The sequence below is a fragment of the Hypomesus transpacificus genome, chromosome 11 (genome assembly GCF_021917145.1).
Source record: "Hypomesus transpacificus isolate Combined female chromosome 11, fHypTra1, whole genome shotgun sequence".
NCBI lineage: Eukaryota > Metazoa > Chordata > Actinopteri > Osmeriformes > Osmeridae > Hypomesus > Hypomesus transpacificus.
The window spans coordinates 777,976-797,936 of record NC_061070.1 but is presented as its reverse complement, the minus strand read 5'-3'; the positions used below and the strand labels follow the sequence as shown (position 1 = coordinate 797,936).

The window sequence follows — 19,961 nt, the reverse complement described above, 5'->3', positions numbered from 1 at the left end:
TATGTGCACAGTGGAAAACAACACAATATTATTCCACACAATGCTATCCAACACGACACTATCCAGCATGACACTATTCAACCATACGACACTACACAATTGGATTTCGAAACAACACTAAGCAGAAACAACACGTCACTGTTCAACACGACCTTAACATCAAACACAATGCTACACGTCCCACAGCACAAAGCAACAAAAAGCACACCAAAAAAAGAAAAGTGTTGCTTTAAGTCCTCTAAAGTTGAGCTTTTTTTATTGTTACGACTTCCATCTGCAAGCAGGTAACTGGCAGTGTGTATCTCCTTTGTCAGTGGTTGAACTTTGATCCCTGGAGAACAAGGTGGGGTGTGGCCTAGCGTATGTGAAACAGGTTTATCGCAGACTGAAGCCTGGGAGTTAGGACGTTTGCAGCTCGGGGCATTTGCATGTCGGAACAGGAGTCCACACCCAGCACGGGGCCAGCTCCTGGCCTGTCGAGGCAGCTCCTTCAGTCTTGCTGACTCGCAGAAGGAGGACACGATCCCACGCCTCCCTCATGCTTCAGCCGGACAACGACTCGTCTGAATAAGGTCAGGAGGGGGACTTCATCCCAGCATGAGGAGGACTTTACTCTAACTTCACTCTCAAAGTAAGTTGTGTACACTTCCAACAAACCTGGTCGAATTTCTGCAAACTGCTTTGAGACGATTCAATGAACAGACTAATGATAACCAATGGGACCTGTGAGTTTAGACGCATAATATCTCTTGTCCATAGGATTTCGTAGACTAATACAAATTAAATCAGATTTAAGATGTGTGGGATGTTGAAATTGCGTAAGCGCCATTCTGTGATGTGATATTATACTGTTAAAGTGTATGGACATATGCAAAAGGTTTATACTGAGGGATAAGTATACATGCAGATGTTCTTTAAAGTACACATATTAGGAGGAAGTGGTCTCTGTTGAACAGAAGTTTGCCTCTTTCTTCCCGGGAGCTCCTTGGATCACAGAGATAGTGAGAGACAGAAAATAGAATCAGGCATTGACTATCTCGGCAAATAAACTTTTAACGAGTGACGTCAGAGCCGGGTCTCTGTGTGAGGTTCCCTAGCTTCGGTTGGTTCATATTTTTTGGATCACACATGACACTGCAGTGTGCAGCGATGTATTATTTATAAGTTTGAAAAACTTTCACCGACCGGTTTGGGGAGAGGTTTTGAACATCACACAAGATCTGGGAAAGCGAATTCCCTCTGCTTCAGAATCAGAAGGGATTTTATTTGCCATGAATGTTTGCAAAAACAAGGAAATTACTTTAGCAGGAAGGTGCATACATTAAACATATATAGGAATCTTGAAACTTAAATATGTGGTCTAACTATACATAAGGGGCAAAGTCTAGCTAATATTAAGGGGATTTAGTATAAAATATAAAATATAAGTAGCCATAATTTAAAATCTAACCTTAAAATACAGATAGTGCAAAGAGAAGGATAAAATAGTGCAAAAACAGGACTGACCTTTTCTGGGTGCATTTTAGTTTTTAGTCAAGTCTAGCTATGACAGATTCCAGGGTTCAAATGCTGCTTTCCTTATGACTCCCAGTCTCATAGATCTCGTTCCTAAATCAATCCTTCTCTCCCAAAGTTCAATCATTGGGAGAAAGTCCCGTATATTTGTAAAAACACTGTGACTTACGTCATGCCAAAGTCCTCCCACGAAAGACAAGACAAAAGGAGAGTTTGCAGTTGTGTAGCGAACCTTCAGGACAGGTTTAGGTGATCCTGAGATGTTGTGTCAGGCCCTGGACACGGGCCAGGTTAGCAGCAGGCCTGCAGCTGTCTGTCTTTATGGCTCTGTGAATCCAGTGTGTTGACGACAAGGACCTAACACGTAACTGATCCGGCACCTCACCCGCAGCAGCACGGGTCAAATGAGTCTCACCAGACAAATGAGCTCTTTTTGGTCCTAAAGGGCCACCGTTCATTTGAGTGACAGCTCATTTGCGGTTATCAGTGAAGAGAGTGAGATTGCAGGCTAGCAGCTGTCATTTGAGCCCATGGGAAACAAGTGCCTCATTCGCTATGAATGTACATGCAAACGGGACTAATAGAGGATTAGTCTGAGTTAATCTTCTCTGGTATTGTCGTGAGTATATCCAGTTGTGTCGGTGCAAATCAAAGCCTGAGGTCTAAAAGGCCCGAGGACCTGGTTAGGCTGTGTGTGTCGTTGGGGTCCCCCCCCCCCCCCCACTCCAACCCCCAGATGCTTAGCACAGACGTTGTGTGTTTTGATAATGAGTTGTGTTAGTATTAGCAACGCGTCCACGCTGAGCTGTCTCAGTGTCTTTGATGCCTCTCTTGACTCACATTTCTGGGTCGTTGGCGCCACCGACATTAGCTGGCCAGCTCATGTGTCCGTGTAAAGAGAAGTGTTTGAGCAACAGGATGTTATTTTCACAGTGCTTCTGTGTGGACAGAAAAGTGTGGAACATTCTGTACACAGGTTACACATTTCTTACAGCGCTGCCTCCTCACAGCAAGATTCCCATTTGGATTAGGGTTAGGGTTGCTGCATATAGACAATATAGGACAAACACAGACTAACTAAGACCTACACATACCTACATTCCTATATTAAGTGCAAACATTCCCATATGAAGTGAATACATTCCTATATAAAGTGAATACATTCCTATATACAATGCAAGTACATTACTACAGAAGACAGGATAATGTAGTGCAAAAAGAGGACACTTTCTCAAATTGCCAATGAATTCCTAACACACTATAAAACAGTGTTCCTATGGATAAGGAAGTTATTGAGGTCGCAGCAGTGGACACCTGGCATGTGAATGTTTTTGCACATGTGAGTGTAATCCACTTATGGTGAGATTAAGGAAATTCATTCTTCATTCTTCTTCAACTTGTATCTATGTACTTTTACTGGGAGATGCCATGCTGGTGTGAGTGTCTCCAGTGATAAAGAAGATCCTAAAAACAGCTGGTGATGGCCCTCTTTACAAACAGCCATTTAACAGATGGTTAAGAGACCCGCTCACATTACATTTAGTCATTTAGCAGACGCTCTTATCCAGAGCGACTTACAGTAAGTACAGGGACATTCCCCCGAGGCAAGTAGGGTGAAGTGCCTTGCCCAAGGACACAACGTCATGTGGCACAGCCGGGAATCGAACTGGCGACCTTCTGATTACTAGCCCGACTCCCTCACCGTTTAGCCACCTGTCTCCCTATTAGCTGGATCCTGAGATGGAGAGACACACTCAAGGGGAATATCCAGCATCTAACAAGTGGCCGTAGGAGAGGTTTCCGAGCAGCACAGTACGTCTCAGTCGTCAATTCAGAGAAGGCAGGGAGAACCCCTGGACAGGGTGTACTGCAGAGAAACATACATCAGCTTGCACATGTACCTTTCCTCTTGACAGTCACATCACAGGACTGTAAGAGCATCCACTTCCCTCCGCACATTTCAAACGTCAACTCCTGCCTAATCAACCGTCTGCCGAACGTCTGCCTGCGTTTGATAGCCCTGTATCTATGACACGTTTCAAAGGTCTCCCAGTGTGGTTCTTTCACAGCGGCGCCATGCGCTGTGTTGTTGATATGGATCCGGTGTGAACGTCTGATCATTGGGATCCTGATGAGGCCGCGGGGAGTGCTCGAGGGCTCTCCGCGGGGAGTCCCCTCTCACAGCCTCTACAGTTTGCCCTGTCACACATCTACCTCAAGCTGAAACGGCTCAGCTGAACCTGCCATCATCATGACTGAAAAGCTCTGGCAATCCCATCCCTCCACTCCTTCTCCCCCACCCTGATCATCTAACTTTAGAGGTGTGTGACAGTTCGTCAAGTGGCAGCAAAGCTTGATGAGGCAGTCGACTGCGTCTGGATGTGACGCTTCTCCTCCTCAAGTCGCACTCAAAACCGAGCCCAAACAAGTCAACAATAAGCAACGCGTTTCCTTTACAAATCTTCTTGTTCAAGAAACATCTCAGGCTTCATGTGGACCGTCTGTCGTGTCTGTCTCTGCCCCTCGCCGCGTACCGGACCACGTCCCCTGTCCTCATCCCATCCCTCCATCCTGCTCTCTCACCTCCCTCCTGTCATCCCTCCATCCTGCTCTCTCACCTCCCTCCTGTCATCCCTCCATCCTGCTCTCTCACTTCCCTCCTGTCATCCCTCCATCCTGCTCTCTCACCTCCCTCCTGTCATCCCTCCATCCTGCTCTCTCACCTCCCTCCTGTCATCCCTCCATCCTGCTCTCTCACCTCCCTCCTGTCATCCCTCCATCCTGCTCTCTCACCTCCCTCCTGTCATCCCTCCATCCTGCTCTCTCACCTCCCTCCTGTCATCCCTCCATCCTGCTCTCTCACCTCCCTCCTGTCATCCCTCCATCCTGCTCTCTCACTCCTGTCATCCCTCCATCCTGCTCTCTCACTCCTGTCATCCCTCCATCCTGCTCTCTCACCTCCCTCCTGTCATCCCTCCATCCTGCTCTCTCCCTCCTGTCATCCCTCCATCCTGCTCTCTCACCTCCCTCCTGTCATCCCTCCATCCTGCTCTCTCACCTCCCTCCTGTCATCCCTCCATCCTGCTCTCTCACCTCCCTCCTGTCATCCCTCCATCCTGCTCTCTCACCTCCCTCCTGTCATCCCTCCATCCTGCTCTCTCACCTCCCTCCTGTCATCCCTCCATCCTGCTCTCTCACCTCCCTCCTGTCATCCCTCCATCCTGCTCTCTCACTCCTGTCATCCCTCCATCCTGCTCTCTCACCTCCCTCCTGTCATCCCTCCATCCTGCTCTCTCACTCCTGTCATCCCTCCATCCTGCTCTCTCACCTCCCTCCTGTCATCCCTCCATCCTGCTCTCTCACTCCTGTCATCCCTCCATCCTGCTCTCTCACTCCTGTCATCCCTCCATCCTGCTCTCTCACTCCTGTCATCCCTCCATCCTGCTCTCTCACCTCCCTCCTGTCATCCCTCCATCCTACTCTCTCACTCCTGTCATCCCTCCATCCTGCTCTCTCACCTCCCTCCTGTCATCCCTCCATCCTGCTCTCTCACTTGCCTCCTGTCATCCCTCCATCCTGCTCTCTCACCTCCCTCCTGTCATCCCTCCATCCTGCTCTCTCACCTCCCTCCTGTCATCCCTCCATCCTGCTCTCTCACCTCACTCCTGTCATCCCTCCATCCTGCTCTCTCACCTCCCTCCTGTCATCCCTCCATCCTGCTCTCTCACCTCCCTCCTGTCATCCCTCCATCCTGCTCTCTCACTCCTGTCATCCCTCCATCCTGCTCTCTCACCTCCCTCCTGTCATCCCTCCACCCTGCTCTCTCACCTCCCTCCTGTCATCCCTCCATCCTGCTCTCTCACCTCCCTCCTGTCATCCCTCCATCCTGCTCTCTCACCTCCCTCCTGTCATCCCTCCATCCTGCTCTCTCATCTCCCTCCTGTCATCCCTCCATCCTGCTCTCTCACCTCCCTCCTGTCATCCCTCCATCCTGCTCTCTCACCTCCCTCCTGTCATCCCTCCATCCTGCTCTCTCACTCCTGTCATCCCTCCATCCTGCTCTCTCACCTCCCTCCTGTCATCCACAGTGGCGGTTCTAGACCAATTTGACTGGGGGGGGCCAAGGGGGGCCCAGTGTTGAAGCAGAGGGGCACATAAAAAACGGAAACAAATGATATTTAAACATTAAATACTTTAATTTTGCAAACGGATCTGGCTCTCCCTCATCCAGCTCCTCAGCTCTCTCAATACCTTGATATGTTTCTCTCATTTGTTTATTTACTGGGGAAATAAGAGGCTGCAATGTCCCTTCCTCGTTTCATGATGACTACTAGAAGAAGATTTTTTTTTTTTTGTCAGCTCAGGGGGGCCACAGGGGGGGCAGGGACATTTTCACAGAGGCACTGTCCCCTGTAGGCCCCCGTGTAGAACCGCCCCTGGTCTTCCCTCCATCCTGCCCTCTCACCTCACTCCTGTCATCCCTCCACCCTTCAGCCTCACCTGTCACACTGCCCTGGCCTGTCACCTTCAGCTTTCTAATCTCCTTGGTGTGTTTCTCTCCCTGTGTGTGTCTGTGTGTGTGTGTGTGTGTGTCTGTGTGTCAGACCTGGCTGAAGAGGAGTAATAATGGAATCCCATCAGCTGTCGCTGCTATCGTCTCTGAGAGCCGAGCCCAGGCCCGAGGATTACATCCAGCCCCACTACAAGGAGGGCTACCGCCTGGCCATCGACGCCCTGGCCAGCAGCGGCCGCGAAAGCTACCAGGACGTCATCAAGGCGGAGCGCCTGGGCAACTTCCTGTCTGAACGCGAGCTCCTCTTCGTCACCGACAACGCACTGCAGCCACTCGACGGGAACGACGCGGAGGAGACGAACGGGTCCCCGGACGGCGGCTCGTCTTCGGGGACGTACTGGCCGGTCCAGTCTGACGTGGAGACGCCTGACCTGGAGCTGGGCTGGCCGGACCTGCCCCCGGAGCGACGGCAGACCAGCATCGACCTCCTGTTCCACCCGCCCCGCCTGAACAGCCCCACCATCAAGGAGGTGGTGCGCAAACACATGCAGGATGCCAAACAGGTGAGGTCGTGCCTCAGTGTTGACGAAAGACTGAGGGAAAGCTTTAGATCCAGGTGCTTGTCAGAAGCATTGCTTAATAGGATATAAGGCATCGGTAAGTTCATTCATCTTGTTCATACTTATTAAGGTTAATAAGCTTCTTATCAGGGCATCATTACCTATTACGTAAAACACTCATCTTCAACACAATACCAACCCCAGCCCTTACCCTAACTATGAATACTGATATATGTTACGGTGTAGTACAGAGTGGACAGGGACCAGGCTGTGGTCGTAACAATATAGCTTTAACACAAATGAATGTGAATAACTATTTTCAAACTTGTTAACTATGACCTAAAGTGTATCTCATCTTGAGATGACTCAACCCTGGCCCTGATCCTAACTATATTAGTAATCCTCAGGTTATCTTATTAATGCATATTCATGTCAGTGAGCATCTTCTGAGGGCCTTATTACCCCTGAAGAAGAACTCTGCTTATAACAAGCACCTAGATCTATATTCGCATTGACACTGGGGATTATACGTCATTGCATATCTTGCTTTAAATCTTTGTCAAAGCTAAATGACACAATACATGCTTTCCTCCATAGTATTAATACCTCTACCACTGTTATTATAAGTAACATGCAGCTCTGGAAAAAAGTTGAGAGACCATTGCACCTTTTTCTTTCATAAAAAAAAAGTTAAGGACAATTTTGAATGAGGAACAGAAGGGTAACATTTAAGAGAAGAATTGTCCTTCTGAAAAAAAATAAAAAAATAAACAAAGGTGCTTTATGAGTTTATGAGCTTTATTGTTTATGAGTCACCATCATGATAATCATTATCAATATGTATGATTATATTGAACTGTATCTTCAATAATTATAACCTTTCTTGTAATATCAACTGTTTTTTATCTCAGGGTATGTTCTGTGTGTGTGTGTACGTGTGTGTACGTGTGTATTTGTATTTATTTAGTCTACTTTTACAGGGACAGTGCACATTAATCAACGTTTTAAGTAAAAGTGCCGGTTTTAGCCAGCCAGGTAATTTTCAACCGCAGTCCCTGGGCAAGTTATTATAAAAACAGTTACAATACTGTCAGAAATATTAATCTATCAAGCATTGCACAATCAGTCGGTGAACAAGTTTAAGAAAGCTTTATTGCTTGCGGCCTGCCCACAAGGAGACAAAAACATCACACGCCATTGTGCTACAAAGTTTTTCTGCTAGCATGTTGTGCTAGCTGGCTATTTAAGCAGCCCCACTCTTTACAGTCAGTGGTTAAGACAAAGGCATGCAAATGTTCCATGGCTCTTCTTTATTGGTTCCTTGTGTAGACCTGGTGCGTGTGTGCGTGTTTGAGTGTGTGTGTGTGCCTTTTGACTCCTGTAAGCTTGACCACATGATTCACCCAACACAGATAAGGCCAGACATCTTTTATGGCCTTTCCGGTAAGAGAGAGTGGTCAGCCCAGGTCACCTTGTTTGCATATACCTCATGTTACCCAAAGTTCAGATCTGGGGGTAGGCTTCTCTATACACACAAGGAATGCTGAACACAGAATCATTCTTATACAGGATAAATGTGTTACATCTTCAATTTTTCCAACAAATACAGACAATCATTGAACAATGAACACACACAGGGCAACATAGGACAAGCAAGACATAGCATACAGATAGAGCAACATAGAACAATAAGCAACAAGACAAGATCCATAAAAGTAACAAAGTGTTTCCACACCTTACAAGCTACAGACAACATGGAAGGTGGCAATACACAGCTAGGGATTATGTCTTCATGTTTTTGGTAAAAGTGTGATAGGTGGTGCAGTTATGTGTGTCTGATGGCAGTGTATTCTAGACATTTGAAGCTCTCACAGAGAAAGCGGATTTACCAAAAGTGCTTTTCCTTAAGGGAACTATACGGTCGCCTCTCATGGCAGACCTTGTGGTTTGGCTGTGTGTGTGTGTGTGTGTGTGTGTGTGTGTGTGTGTGTGTGTGTGTGTGTGTGTGTGTGTGTGTGTGTGTGTGTGTGAGTGTGAGAGGGCCTGTGTAGGCAGTGGAGGTATAAACACTAGTTTATAGTGAAGAACTGGGGATTTCAGGTACTGTCAGAGACAATCTGGCACAGGAAGGAACTCCTGAGATACAATTATAGCCAAGCTGGACACCATGTTGGACATAAGCCAGAATGTCAAGAAACAATCTTCTTTTTCCACCGGGGCTCAATCCCTCACTGTTCCTCCCCCCTGTTCCTCCCCCCTGTTCCTCCCCCCTGTTCCTCCCCCTGTTCCTCCCCCCTGTTCTTCCCCCCTGTTCCTGCCCCCTGTTCCTCCCCCTGTTCCTCCCCCCTGTTCCTCCCCCCTGTTCCTCCCCCTGTTCCTCCCCCCTGTTCCTCCCCCTGTTCCTCCCCCCTGTTCCTCCCCCCTGTTCCTCCCCCTGTTCCTCCCCCCTCTTCCTCCCCCCTGTTCCTCTTCTGTATCACAAGACAGGCCTATCCGAGGGAGTTGCGGGGAGAGTCTGTCAGATCTGGTTTTACAACCTGCCTTCAAGACAAATAGACTGTCTAAGGGAAGCCCAGTAAGATGACGTGCCAGATATTGAGACGTTCTTTCTTCAATGGCTTCCACCCACAGCCTGAACTTGTGGAGGTCCACATGCCTTCTATTGTCTCCCTGAAGTCATCTTAATCATCTTAAAACAAATTCACCGGACCAGAAAAAGAATTTCAACATTTTACAATGATTTAAATAACTATTCTTCTAAATAACCACTTTCAAAAATACAGACCCCTAACAAATGTTTTGTTTTGGACCCAAAGTAATTTTGACTGTAACAGGCCATTTACTGTAAACACAGTAAAGTACGCCTCATGACCTCTAGAACCAAAACATTAGTGCATAATAACTGGCCATCCAATCTGAGGAAGCACCAAAATAAATAATCATGAACAATCCCCCTCCCACAACCTTCCTACAGAAGGCATGAATACGCAGGCTGATGCGTGCTTGAGGGTGTGTATGGGTGTGTATGGGTATGTATGGGTGTGAGTCTGTGTGTGTGTGTGAGTGAAGCTGTCACCGGTTAATCTGCAAAGTGCACAGTAGCGCCTGCACATGCCTGCGTGATGACATCAGACCTCTGAGTGCATGCGAGCACTTAGATAGACACTGAGGCATTACACACGGGACGTGGGCATCTCACTGGCCATGTGCACGCGTATGCTGACGAGCAATCACTAACAACACGAATATGATGATGTCATTGACTCAAGGCAAGTACATTTTTGGACAATGAGTCGGGAAAAATGGCTGTACTCTTCTAATGATGAGGATGTTCATCACTGAAGAAAGCATTCCAAGCACATATAACATGTGCCTATACGCACACCTTATCAAATGTAATATGCACAAATTACACCTGTTTAGAGGCACACCTGATTATCTATCCAACTGTAAGCTGTAGTGTTCATTCCGCGCTTTCTAAAACTTGAGTCGCCCACTCGTAATTCACCCGTATCAGGTGGGAGTGTATGTGTGTGTGAGGGTGTGTGAGGGTGTGTGAGGTTGTGTGTGTGAGGGTGTGGGTGTGTGTGAGGGTGTGGGTGTGTGTGAGTGTGTGTGTGTGAGGGTGTGTGTGTGAGGGTGTGTGTGTGGGGGTGTGTGTGAGTGTGTGTGTGTGAGGGTGTGTGTGTGTGTGTGTGAGGGTGTGTGTGTGTGTGAGGGTGTGAGGGTGTGTGTGTGTGTGTGTGTGAGGGTGTGTGAGGGTGTGTGTGTGTGTGTGTGAGGGTGTGGGTGTCCTGCTTCTCGTTTCTCCTCCCAGCTCGTCGTGGTCATTTTTAAGAGAATCAATCGTTAAGCTGAAGTTGGGTAGGAAAGTATCAAGTTCATGTTTATTTGAAGTATGACGTATCCATACTAACGTTACTAACTTAACCATCATCGACACACAAACACAAGGACAATAACACAAAGACAATAACACAAGGACAATGACACAAAGACAATAACACAAGGACAATGACACAAAGACAATAACACAAGGACAATAACACAAAGACAATAACACGAGGACAATAACACAAAGAGAATTCCGTACAGCTGTATCTAGCATTTTAGAATGGAACCTTAGAGTCCAACAGACACCAGCACTACTCAGCTGATGGCCCTGGACCTCCAAGAACATCCTTCAACAGACTAGTTCTAGTCTATCCACAATCTTGATACAGACATGCAACTGTCCCATGTCTCTCCTGTGATTTGCTCTCTCCCTAAGAATACAATGTATCAATCTAAACGTCTGTCACATTCTATTACAGTTTTTCTCAATTGGTTTGGCTCAATTCTTGAAACAGAAATTACATTCTCAAAGCTCCACGTGCATTTAGCAAAATAGCCTATATGGTTCAGCACAACTACATAGATCACCTTCAAAAGATGATATCTCACCCAAAACAGTTAACTCATGCTTCAAAACCAAATCATTTTCTCATATAAATAGTCAATGCCCCCAAAATGAAAAGTTCCTTCTCGATTGCTTTGGCTCATCTCTCGAGAAAAAAGAGAACATACTCAAACCTTTAAATACATTTGCCAAAATAACCCAGATGGTTCAGCAAAACACCATGGAACACCTGCAAAGGGTAATCTCTTTCCTAAAACGGACAACTTATCAGTCAAAACTAAATCCTTTTCTCATACAAATAGTCAGTGCCCCCAAAATGAAAAGTACCTTTGGCATTGTGTAAACACTGCAGGTCAAAATGTTTAGATGTTTTGTCAGTATGGCAGTAAACCTTAGAAATATCCCTTATGTGCACTGTGCTACAGTTACTGTAGTAGATGTTTTCTTTCCAGAATACAATGTGTCTCAATCTACATTTACATTTATTCATTTAGCAGATGCTTTTATCCAAAGCGACTTCCAAGAGAGCTTTACAAGAGTGCATAGGTCACTTACTGTATCATACAGTAACAACGCGATAGCCCCAAACATTTCGGGTAGCCAAAACATGAAGCATACATTGTGAAAAACCCTTAATGTTTTGGCTAACAACAATGTTTTTGGGGCTATCTCGTTGTTTAGGATCATTGACCTATGCACTTTTGTAAAGCTGTCTCTTGGAAGTCGCTTTGGATAAAAGCGTCTGCTAAATGAACACGTAAAATGTAAATGTGTATCAAACAGAAAAAAGATTACAGTAATTCAGAGTAGCCTACAAGATTTCACATCACATATTGCACTTACACTGCCATGGAAATTGTTACTGTAATTGCCATACATCATGGTTACTGTTACAGGAAATGTGTACAGCACAATATACTTTCATACAATAAGCACATCAAAACTAACATTATGTATAACCTACACTAGTAGTATGAGTAACCACAGTAAGTTTCAGGCAAGTGACACTTTCCTAGTCAGAGTTAGCAGGGGGTGCATTACAGTAAGCCCGGCATGAAATGCACCTCCTCTATTGTCTGTTCTGTATATCCCAGCATCAAATGATTCCTATTGTACACTGAGGGGACTAGTATGAGTAACCACGGTACTTTTCAGGCATCTGACCCCTTCCTAGTCAGAGTTGCAGAGGGTGCATTTCATGGCAAGAAGTAAACACATACAGTAAGAAAGTAAAGCAAAGCTGGAATTTCACTAGTTGTCGTCCTCACTCTCCTGCTCATCCTCGACAAATGTAAGAAAGTGAGGCCCTACCAAACCCCTCTCATGTAGAGGGATAAGATCGGAGTGCAGGCAGTCCAAGGACACCAGGAGTGTCTGGGTATTGTATGGGCCAAGACTGGGAATGTGGGTGACTACACCATTCTCTGAAATGGCAGCACAAACAGTGATGTTTCCCCCGAGCTGGCCTGGGACAGGCTCTAAATATTTGATGGAAGGATTTATACTCCTGGATAGCTCCTGTCAGCTAACTAAACTTACTGTGTGATTGGTGATCGGATGTGAACCATGTTTTTCATGGTATTATGTGCCTGAAAGACTTTGACAGTGGAGTGAACTATCGTGCAGGTGATGATGTACACAAGGAAATTATGCCAATATGTTTTGCAGAGAACAACCACTTGACTGAGAAACAACAGTCAGTTTAGACCAGCAAGATATTTTCAATTGATAGTTGGCCTAATTGAAGGCAATTATACCTAACCATTTCAAAGATGTGCCAAATCATTTGAAATGTGTGCAAACTGTAGGCAATTGCACTTGTCATTTACAAGGATGTGCTAATACAATTGCAATTTGATTAAAGGAATGAACAATTCCAATCTGTTGTGAACAAGTGCCAAGCGGTTTGGAGGTTTGCACGTGTTGTTTTGAGAATGTCATTTCTGTTTCGTGAAATGAGCCAAACCAATTGAGAAAAACTGTAACACATTACATCACATTACATGTGTGTGTGAGGGTGTGTCTCTGTGTGTGTGTGCCTGGTTGTCATTCTCCTGCGTCTCGTTTCTCCTCCCAGCTCATCGCTGTGGTCATGGACGTCTTCACCGACGTGGACATCTTCAGAGAGGTTGTGGAGGCGTCGCTGCGAGGCGTGTCTGTGTACGTGCTCCTGGACCACCTCCACCTCCACAGCTTCCTCTCCATGGCGGAGAGCCAGGACCTTCACATTCCCAAGCTGAGGGTGAGCGGATGGGCTCTGTTGCCATGGGAATCCGTTAACAGATTGTTGGTTTGACATACTTGATGTGGAACACCTAGGCAAAACATTCCCAGATGGAAATATGGTGGCACTGGATACACAAGGAAAATATAAAATACTAGTGCGAAACTGATAACAGCTCCAGAGATACTTCAGTAGAGTAAACGAATAAAAATCCTCCTTCGACTGAGATCCCGGTGTCACTGTTGCCTTGTTTGATGTGCTTTATTAAAATGGAGAAAGATGGCCACCTCGTCTGTCATCAGGGGAGTTCACTGTACACATAACCACCTCCACTCAGGAAGAATAAATAAGAAAAATGTCACTTTGCGACCCGAATGCGCTCCTCTCATGAGCTGGTGGAGTGGAATGTCTCTAATGTCAATGTTTGTCAGAGCGTCTTTTACTTCACATACCACACCATGGATAAGTGTGGGTCTTTACGTGAGGGGAAAGTAGAGACAGACAGGCAACACAGACAGGAGATACAGACAATAGAGACAGACAGGCGACACAGACAGGAGAGACAGGCGACACAGACGGGAGAGACAGACAAGAGAGACAGACAGGAGATACAGACAAGAGAGACAGACAGGAAATAGACAGTAGAGACAGACAGGAGACACAGACAGTAGAGACAGACAAGAGAGACAGACAGGAGATACAGACAAGAGAGACAGACAGGAAACAGACAGTAGAGACAGACAGGAGACACAGACAGGGGAGACAGACAACAGAGACAGACAGGAGAAACAGACAAGAGAGACAGATAGGTGTGTTGTGTCAAGAGATGAGGAGCCATCAAGATGGTCAGTCTCTACAGTGTCTTACGCAAGCAGATTTCACAATCAACATTCTCTTTAAAACAGTTTACTGTTACTGTCATCTTTGGTCCTACACTTTATAATTGTGTTGTTTTTATCGGTTGATTGTTTTGTTATTCCGTTTAAATCAATTCTACATGGTTCATGTATATACTTCTGTGCACTTCATTTAAAAGCACTGTGTGGGTGAAACTATGAATATAATACAATGACAAATCATGGTACGAAAACAAATGATCAATTAGTGGTATTACAATGAGTTTGTCTTGAAAAGGAAACATCTTTTGAACTAGCTGCCTGTTTGCCGTGTGTGCTGTAGAACATGAGAGTGCGCTCGGTGAAGGGCCAGGACTACCTGTGTCGCTCCGGAGCCACCTTCCACGGAGGCCTGGAGCAGAGGTTCCTGCTGGTCGACTGTGAGACGGTGATGTACGGATCCTACAGGTAGAGGAGAAGAGGGTGGAGGAGAAGGAGGGAGGGGTGGAGGGGGTGGGGGGGTGGAGGGGGTGGGGGGGTGGAGGGGGAGGAGGAGAGGGGGTGGAGGAGAGGGTGGGGGGTGGAGGGAGGGGGTGGAGGGGGAGGAGAAAGGGGGTGGAGGAGATGTGGGGGTTTGGAGGAGGAGGAGGTGGAGGAGAGGGTGGGGGGTGGAGGGAGGGGATGGAGGGGGAGGAGAAAGGGGGTGGAGGAGATGGTGGGGGGTTGGAGGAGGAGAGGGTGGGGGGTGGAGGGGGAGGAGGGAAGGGGTGGAGGAGAGGGTGGAGGGGGAGGAGAAAGGGGGTGGAGAGATGTAGTGAGGAGAGAGGAGGAGAAGGGGTGGAAAATTGGAGGGAGAGGGGGCTGGAGTGAAGGTGGAAAGTTGGAAGGAGGGGGTGGAAGGATGGAGGGGGTGGGAGGAGGAGTTGATGGTGTTTCCTCTAGTGTTCTCTGTGTTTGATGGTGTTTCCTCTAGTGTTCTCTGTGTTTGATGGTGTTTCCTCTAGTGTTCTCTGTGTTTGATGGTGTTTCCTCGAGTGTTCTCTGTGTTTGATGGTGTTTCCTCGAGTGTTCTCTGTGTTTGATGGTGTTTCCTCGAGTGTTCTCTGTGTTTGATGGTGTTTCCTCGAGTGTTCTCTGTGTTTGATGGTGTTTCCTCTAGTGTTCTCTGTGTTTGATGGTGTTTCCTTTAGTGTTCTCTGTGTTTGATGGTGTTACCTCTAGTGTTCTCTGTGTTTGATGGTGTTTCCTCTAGTGTGCTCTGTGTTTGATGGTGTTTCCTCGAGTGTTCTCTGTGTTTGATGGTGTTTCCTCTAGTGTTCTCTGTGTTTGATGGTGTTTCCTTTAGTGTTCTCTGTGTTTGATGGTGTTACCTCTAGTGTTCTCTGTGTTTTATGGTGTTTCCTCTAGTGTGCTCTGTGTTTGATGGTGTTTCCTCGAGTGTTCTCTGTGTTTGATGGTGTTTCCTCTAGTGTTCTCTGTGTTTGATGGTGTTTCCTCGAGTGTTCTCTGTGTTTGATGGTGTTTCCTCTAGTGTTCTCTGTGTTGGATGGTGTTTCCTCGAGTGTTCTCTGTGTTTGATGGTGTTTCCTCGAGTGTTCTCTGTGTTTGATGGTGTTTCCTCGAGTGTTCTCTGTGTTTGATGGTGTTTCCTCGAGTGTTCTCTGTGTTTGATGGTGTTTCCTCGAGTGTTCTCTGTGTTTGATGGTGTTTCCTCGAGTGTTCTCTGTGTTTGATGGTGTTTCCTCGAGTGTTCTCTGTGTTTGATGGTGTTTCCTCTAGTGTTCTCTGTGTTTGATGGTGTTTCCTCTAGTGTTCTCTGTGTTTGATGGTGTTTCCTTTAGTGTTCTCTGTGTTTGATGGTGTTACCTCTAGTGTTCTCTGTGTTTGATGGTGTTTCCTCTAGTGTGCTCTGTGTTTGATGGTGTTTCCTCTAGTGTTCTCTGTGTTTGATGGTGTTTCCTCGAGTGTTCACTGTGTTTGATGGTGTTTCCTCTAGTGTTCTCTGTGTTTGATGGTGTTTCCTCGAGTGTTCTCTGTGTTTGATGGTGTTTCCTCTAGTGTTCTCTGTGTTTGATGGTGTTTCCTCGAGTGTTCTCTGTGTTTTATGGTGTTTCCTCGAGTGTTCTCTGCGTTTGATGAGTATGTTTGGTCATGTAATAACTAAAAGAAAAATCAGATGGAATACTATGGAATTGAATACTTCAGAATGAGTCGAACTAACACTATTAGGATCATGACGGCCCAAAGCTCTTTTAATGTACATTACATCCGTAATAAAAAGGTATATTTTATTGTAAATTTTACTTAATTCTAATTCCACTTAGTTACTGCTAGTTATGTACCTTTAGAAATAGTTGGTCCTCATATTTAAATTTAAGATTCCTATATGTTGAATGTATACACCTTCCTGCCAAAGCAAATTCCTTGTCTGTGCAAACTTTCATGGCGAATAAAACCCATTCTGATTCAGATCCTCATTCACTAGGAATACATTACAATATGTCGTCAAATATAGATGGTTATTATAATTGGTTCCTGCAGAGATGTTTGTCTCTCACACACACACTCTCTCTCTCTCTCTCACACACACACACACACACACACTCTCTCTGTCTCTCTCTCTCTCTCTCTCTCTCACAGACACACTCTCTCTGTCTCTCTGTCTCTCTCTCTCACACACACTCTCTCTGTCTCTCTCACTCTCTCACAAACACTCTCTCTCTCGCTCTCTGTCACTGTCTCTCTCTCTCTCTCTCTCTCTCTCTCTCTCTCTCTCTCTCTCTCTCTCTCTCTCTCACACACACTATCTCTGTCTCTCTCACTCTCTCTCTCTCTGTCTCTCTCTCTCTCACACACACTCTCTCTGTCTCTCTCACTGTCACTCTTTCTCTCACACACACTCTCTCTGTCTCTCTCCCTCTCACTCTTTCTTTCTCTGCCTCTCACCCTCTCCTTCTCACTCTCTCTCTGCCTCTCTCCCTCCCTCTCCTTCCCCCCCTCCATTTCATTTGTAGTATCTGTGTGGCCAACGTGCAGTTTCCCTCTGGCATGTTATGATAAGCAATACCCTGCTTTGTTTGCTATCTGCAAGTGTTTGTGATAATCACTGCGTCCTCTCTTTATCTCTCTGTCCTCTCTCTGTCCTTTGTCTCTCTCTTTCTCTCTCCGTCCCCTTTCTCTCTTTTTATCCTTCTGTGTCTCCCTCTCTCTCTCTCCATCTCTTTCTCTCGGTCTCTCCCTCTCTTTGTCCCCAGTTTCACGTGGTCCTTTGAGAAGATCCACCTGAGCATGGTTCAGGTGATCACAGGCCGCCTGGTGGGCTCGTACGATGAGGAGTTCCGGACGCTGTACGCCCGCTCCAGTGCCCCGGCGGCACTCTGCCCCCCAGGGGGCTCCAGGCAGGCCCCTGCCCCCTGCCAGCCCTTCGAGAGGAGGGATGTACTGAGGCACACCCTGGACACGGTGTACAGGAAGGCTTGCGAGGGGCAGCTGGGCGTCCGAGACGTCTGGGAAGAGGAGCCTCTCGAACAGCGGCCGCCGGCCCTGTTTGTCCCCAGGGTGGGCGTGCAGGTCCAACAACTGCAGACCCAGGACATCGACTTCCTTAAGAGGCACAGCTATGCCGGGGAGAGGCAGGAGAGGCCGTACGTACCCCAGAACCCACGCTTTGGATCCAGTAACTGGAACGTGGCTGGAGATGCAGGGTACCACCCCAATGGAAGGATTCAGTTCCCCAACGACCAGCACCAACCAGGCAACCAGATGTTCAGGGGCCTTAACATGCGTCAGTCGTACCACGGCAACGACAAGCAGACTGTCAGTATGAAGCAGAACATGCCGTCGTTGGAGAACACCTCCAAATCCTTCCTGAGGACGTGGAGGATCGACACTTACCTCAGCAACAGCGACGCTCCCTGTGGAGAATCCAGCGACTACCTGGACCAGTACGAGCCCCTGCCGGAGAACAAGGCGGGGCTCTACATGCCCTCTCGACTCAGGTCCTCCTTTGTGTTCAAGAACACCATCCCGGAGCAACCGGAGAACAACAGCTACACCACCTCGTCCTCGTCCTCGCGCCCGCCCCCTCCCACCACCGTCCCCTTCCCCAGCGCTCCGTATTACAACGTCACGCCGTGGAGTCCACCCGAGGCCGGGGCTCGCCTCGAGGAGTTCCAGCTGAAGAGGCGGAGCCTGCAGATCCTGGATGACCCCAGGGGTCACGGGGGTCTCGGTCCGGTCAGGGCGTCGCACCATTCCATCTACGCCAGCCTGGGCCGAGCCAAAGGGGGCCTGCCGGGTAGAGAACCAGACTCGTCCCAGGAGAGCTGGCACAAGCGTCATAGCGTGGCCGAGTCAAACCCTGACTACCGAGGCCACCAGGAGAACTCCAGTCACATGTACGGCTTCGGCCGGACGCAGGCGGAGAGAAGCACGCCCGGCTTCCGCCCCCTCAACGGAGGGTGCGCTCCCAATCTGAACAAGGGTCAGAGGTCGGTTTCTCATCACGATGTCAAGAGCGGGACGGCCGCCAAGAGCCAGCCGGTGACCACGTGGCAGAATGCCCCGTCCAGGACGGTGTCCGCCGCCGCCCTGGACGTCGAGGCCAAGGAGAGCGCCAAGCCCACGTCGCCCCGCTTCCTCAAGAAGAGCTCCAAGAAACTCCGCTCGCTGCTCAACATACCGGAGAAGAAGGAAGGGTCGAAGGACAGGGGCAGCCCCGAGTCGGGAGGCAGCACCGACACGGCGCTGTCCGAGGCGGAGCAGGAGAGGTCTGACCGGGACCGGAGGAGCCCCTTCCCCTCTCCCTCTCAGCTCCACGGGAACAAAAACCATCCGGCACACTTAGGGAACTCATCGACTCCTCGCTTCAGCACAGAGGAGCTCCCCCGCAGCCCGTCAGCCGAGGAGCCCGCCCCGGGGGCCCCGCGACCAGGCTCGGAGGAGACGGCCAGGACCCGTCTGCCGTCTGGAGACTGGCGCTCCCAGAGCCAGAGAGCCGACGGCCGGCTGTACAGCCGATTCGAGCCTTTCTGTGCGTTCGACAAGAAGCCGTCGTCGCCCTCTGCGTCCACTAACGCACACGCCCAAGGCCAGCCCAAGACCACGCTCCTCTCCAAAGGGGGCTCCACCAGTGAGCCTCACCATCGCCATGGACAAGCGACACACGGACAGCATGAAAATAAGCTAGGCAAGTTCATTCAGAGAGTGGGAAACTTTATTTATAAAAACAAGTAGGAAGATAGAAGGCCAGACAGACAGCCAGACAGACAGACATAAATACATACATGGGACCTACTGACTTGGGGACATTTCACAATCACAGCGGCTGGGACGGCAACACAACACAAAGGACGTTGATGAAAAAGCAGGTTGAAAAATACATTTTCCCCTGTATGAAAGGACATTCATGTCCTTGAACTAAGATGCATTAAGATCATGTGGTTAGATATGGTATATGTGGACAGCTGCATACATTGGTCAATGTTGTTGTCATTGTTGAAGTGTTATGAGAAACACGAAACATGCCTGAAGCTTTAATTAATTTGTCATTATTTGACAGGTCATTAGGGAGATGCAATAAAATACTGCTTTGGTGTTGGTAATGTCACTGTGATTCAATGATATTTAAAGGGACAATTCATGGGAATGGTGTGTTTTCTTTACAAACAATGTGTCAAATAAAGAAAAAGAAAGCCTTTGAAAAGTGTCAAAGTGTTTTGTTCAGTCAGGAATAGACATGGCAGGACAGTTCTGTGCGTGAGGATTCAGATGTGAGACACTGTGTCAGTATGAAGATGGGAGTCATTTGTTCCCAATCCACATTGGAATTGGCATTTTTTATTTGTGTGAAATTGATTGAGATCAGTGCCTTTGTGACCTTGTGAATGAAACGAGGCTGACACAAGGTCACTTG

General features: G+C 47.8%; 1 protein-coding gene across 1 annotated transcript; it reads left to right on the top strand.

The window, feature by feature from the left end:
* The first annotated feature begins 322 nt into the window (after positions 1-322).
* On the top strand, positions 323-19,751 carry fam83b (family with sequence similarity 83 member B). The gene is made up of 5 exons (XM_047028623.1): positions 323-631; positions 6,120-6,591; positions 13,065-13,229; positions 14,391-14,515; positions 17,302-19,751. The coding sequence occupies exons 2-5, from the start codon at positions 6,142-6,144 to the stop codon at positions 19,280-19,282; spliced, it is 2,721 nt and encodes a 906-aa protein (XP_046884579.1). The 5' UTR covers positions 323-631; positions 6,120-6,141; the 3' UTR covers positions 19,283-19,751.
* Positions 19,752-19,961: the final 210 nt, after the last annotated feature.

What these genes read in the sequence shown, in the direction of transcription:
- fam83b (XM_047028623.1), top strand. Translation starts at nt 6,142, where the DNA reads ATGGAATCCCATCAGCTGTCGCTGCTATCGTCTCTGAGAGCCGAGCCC. An exon ending in ACATGCAGGATGCCAAACAG is followed by an intron (nt 6,592 to 13,064) that starts GTGAGGTCGTGC and finishes TTCTCCTCCCAG; the next exon opens with CTCATCGCTGTGGTCATGGA. An exon ending in GTGATGTACGGATCCTACAG is followed by an intron (nt 14,516 to 17,301) that starts GTAGAGGAGAAG and finishes CTTTGTCCCCAG; the next exon opens with TTTCACGTGGTCCTTTGAGA.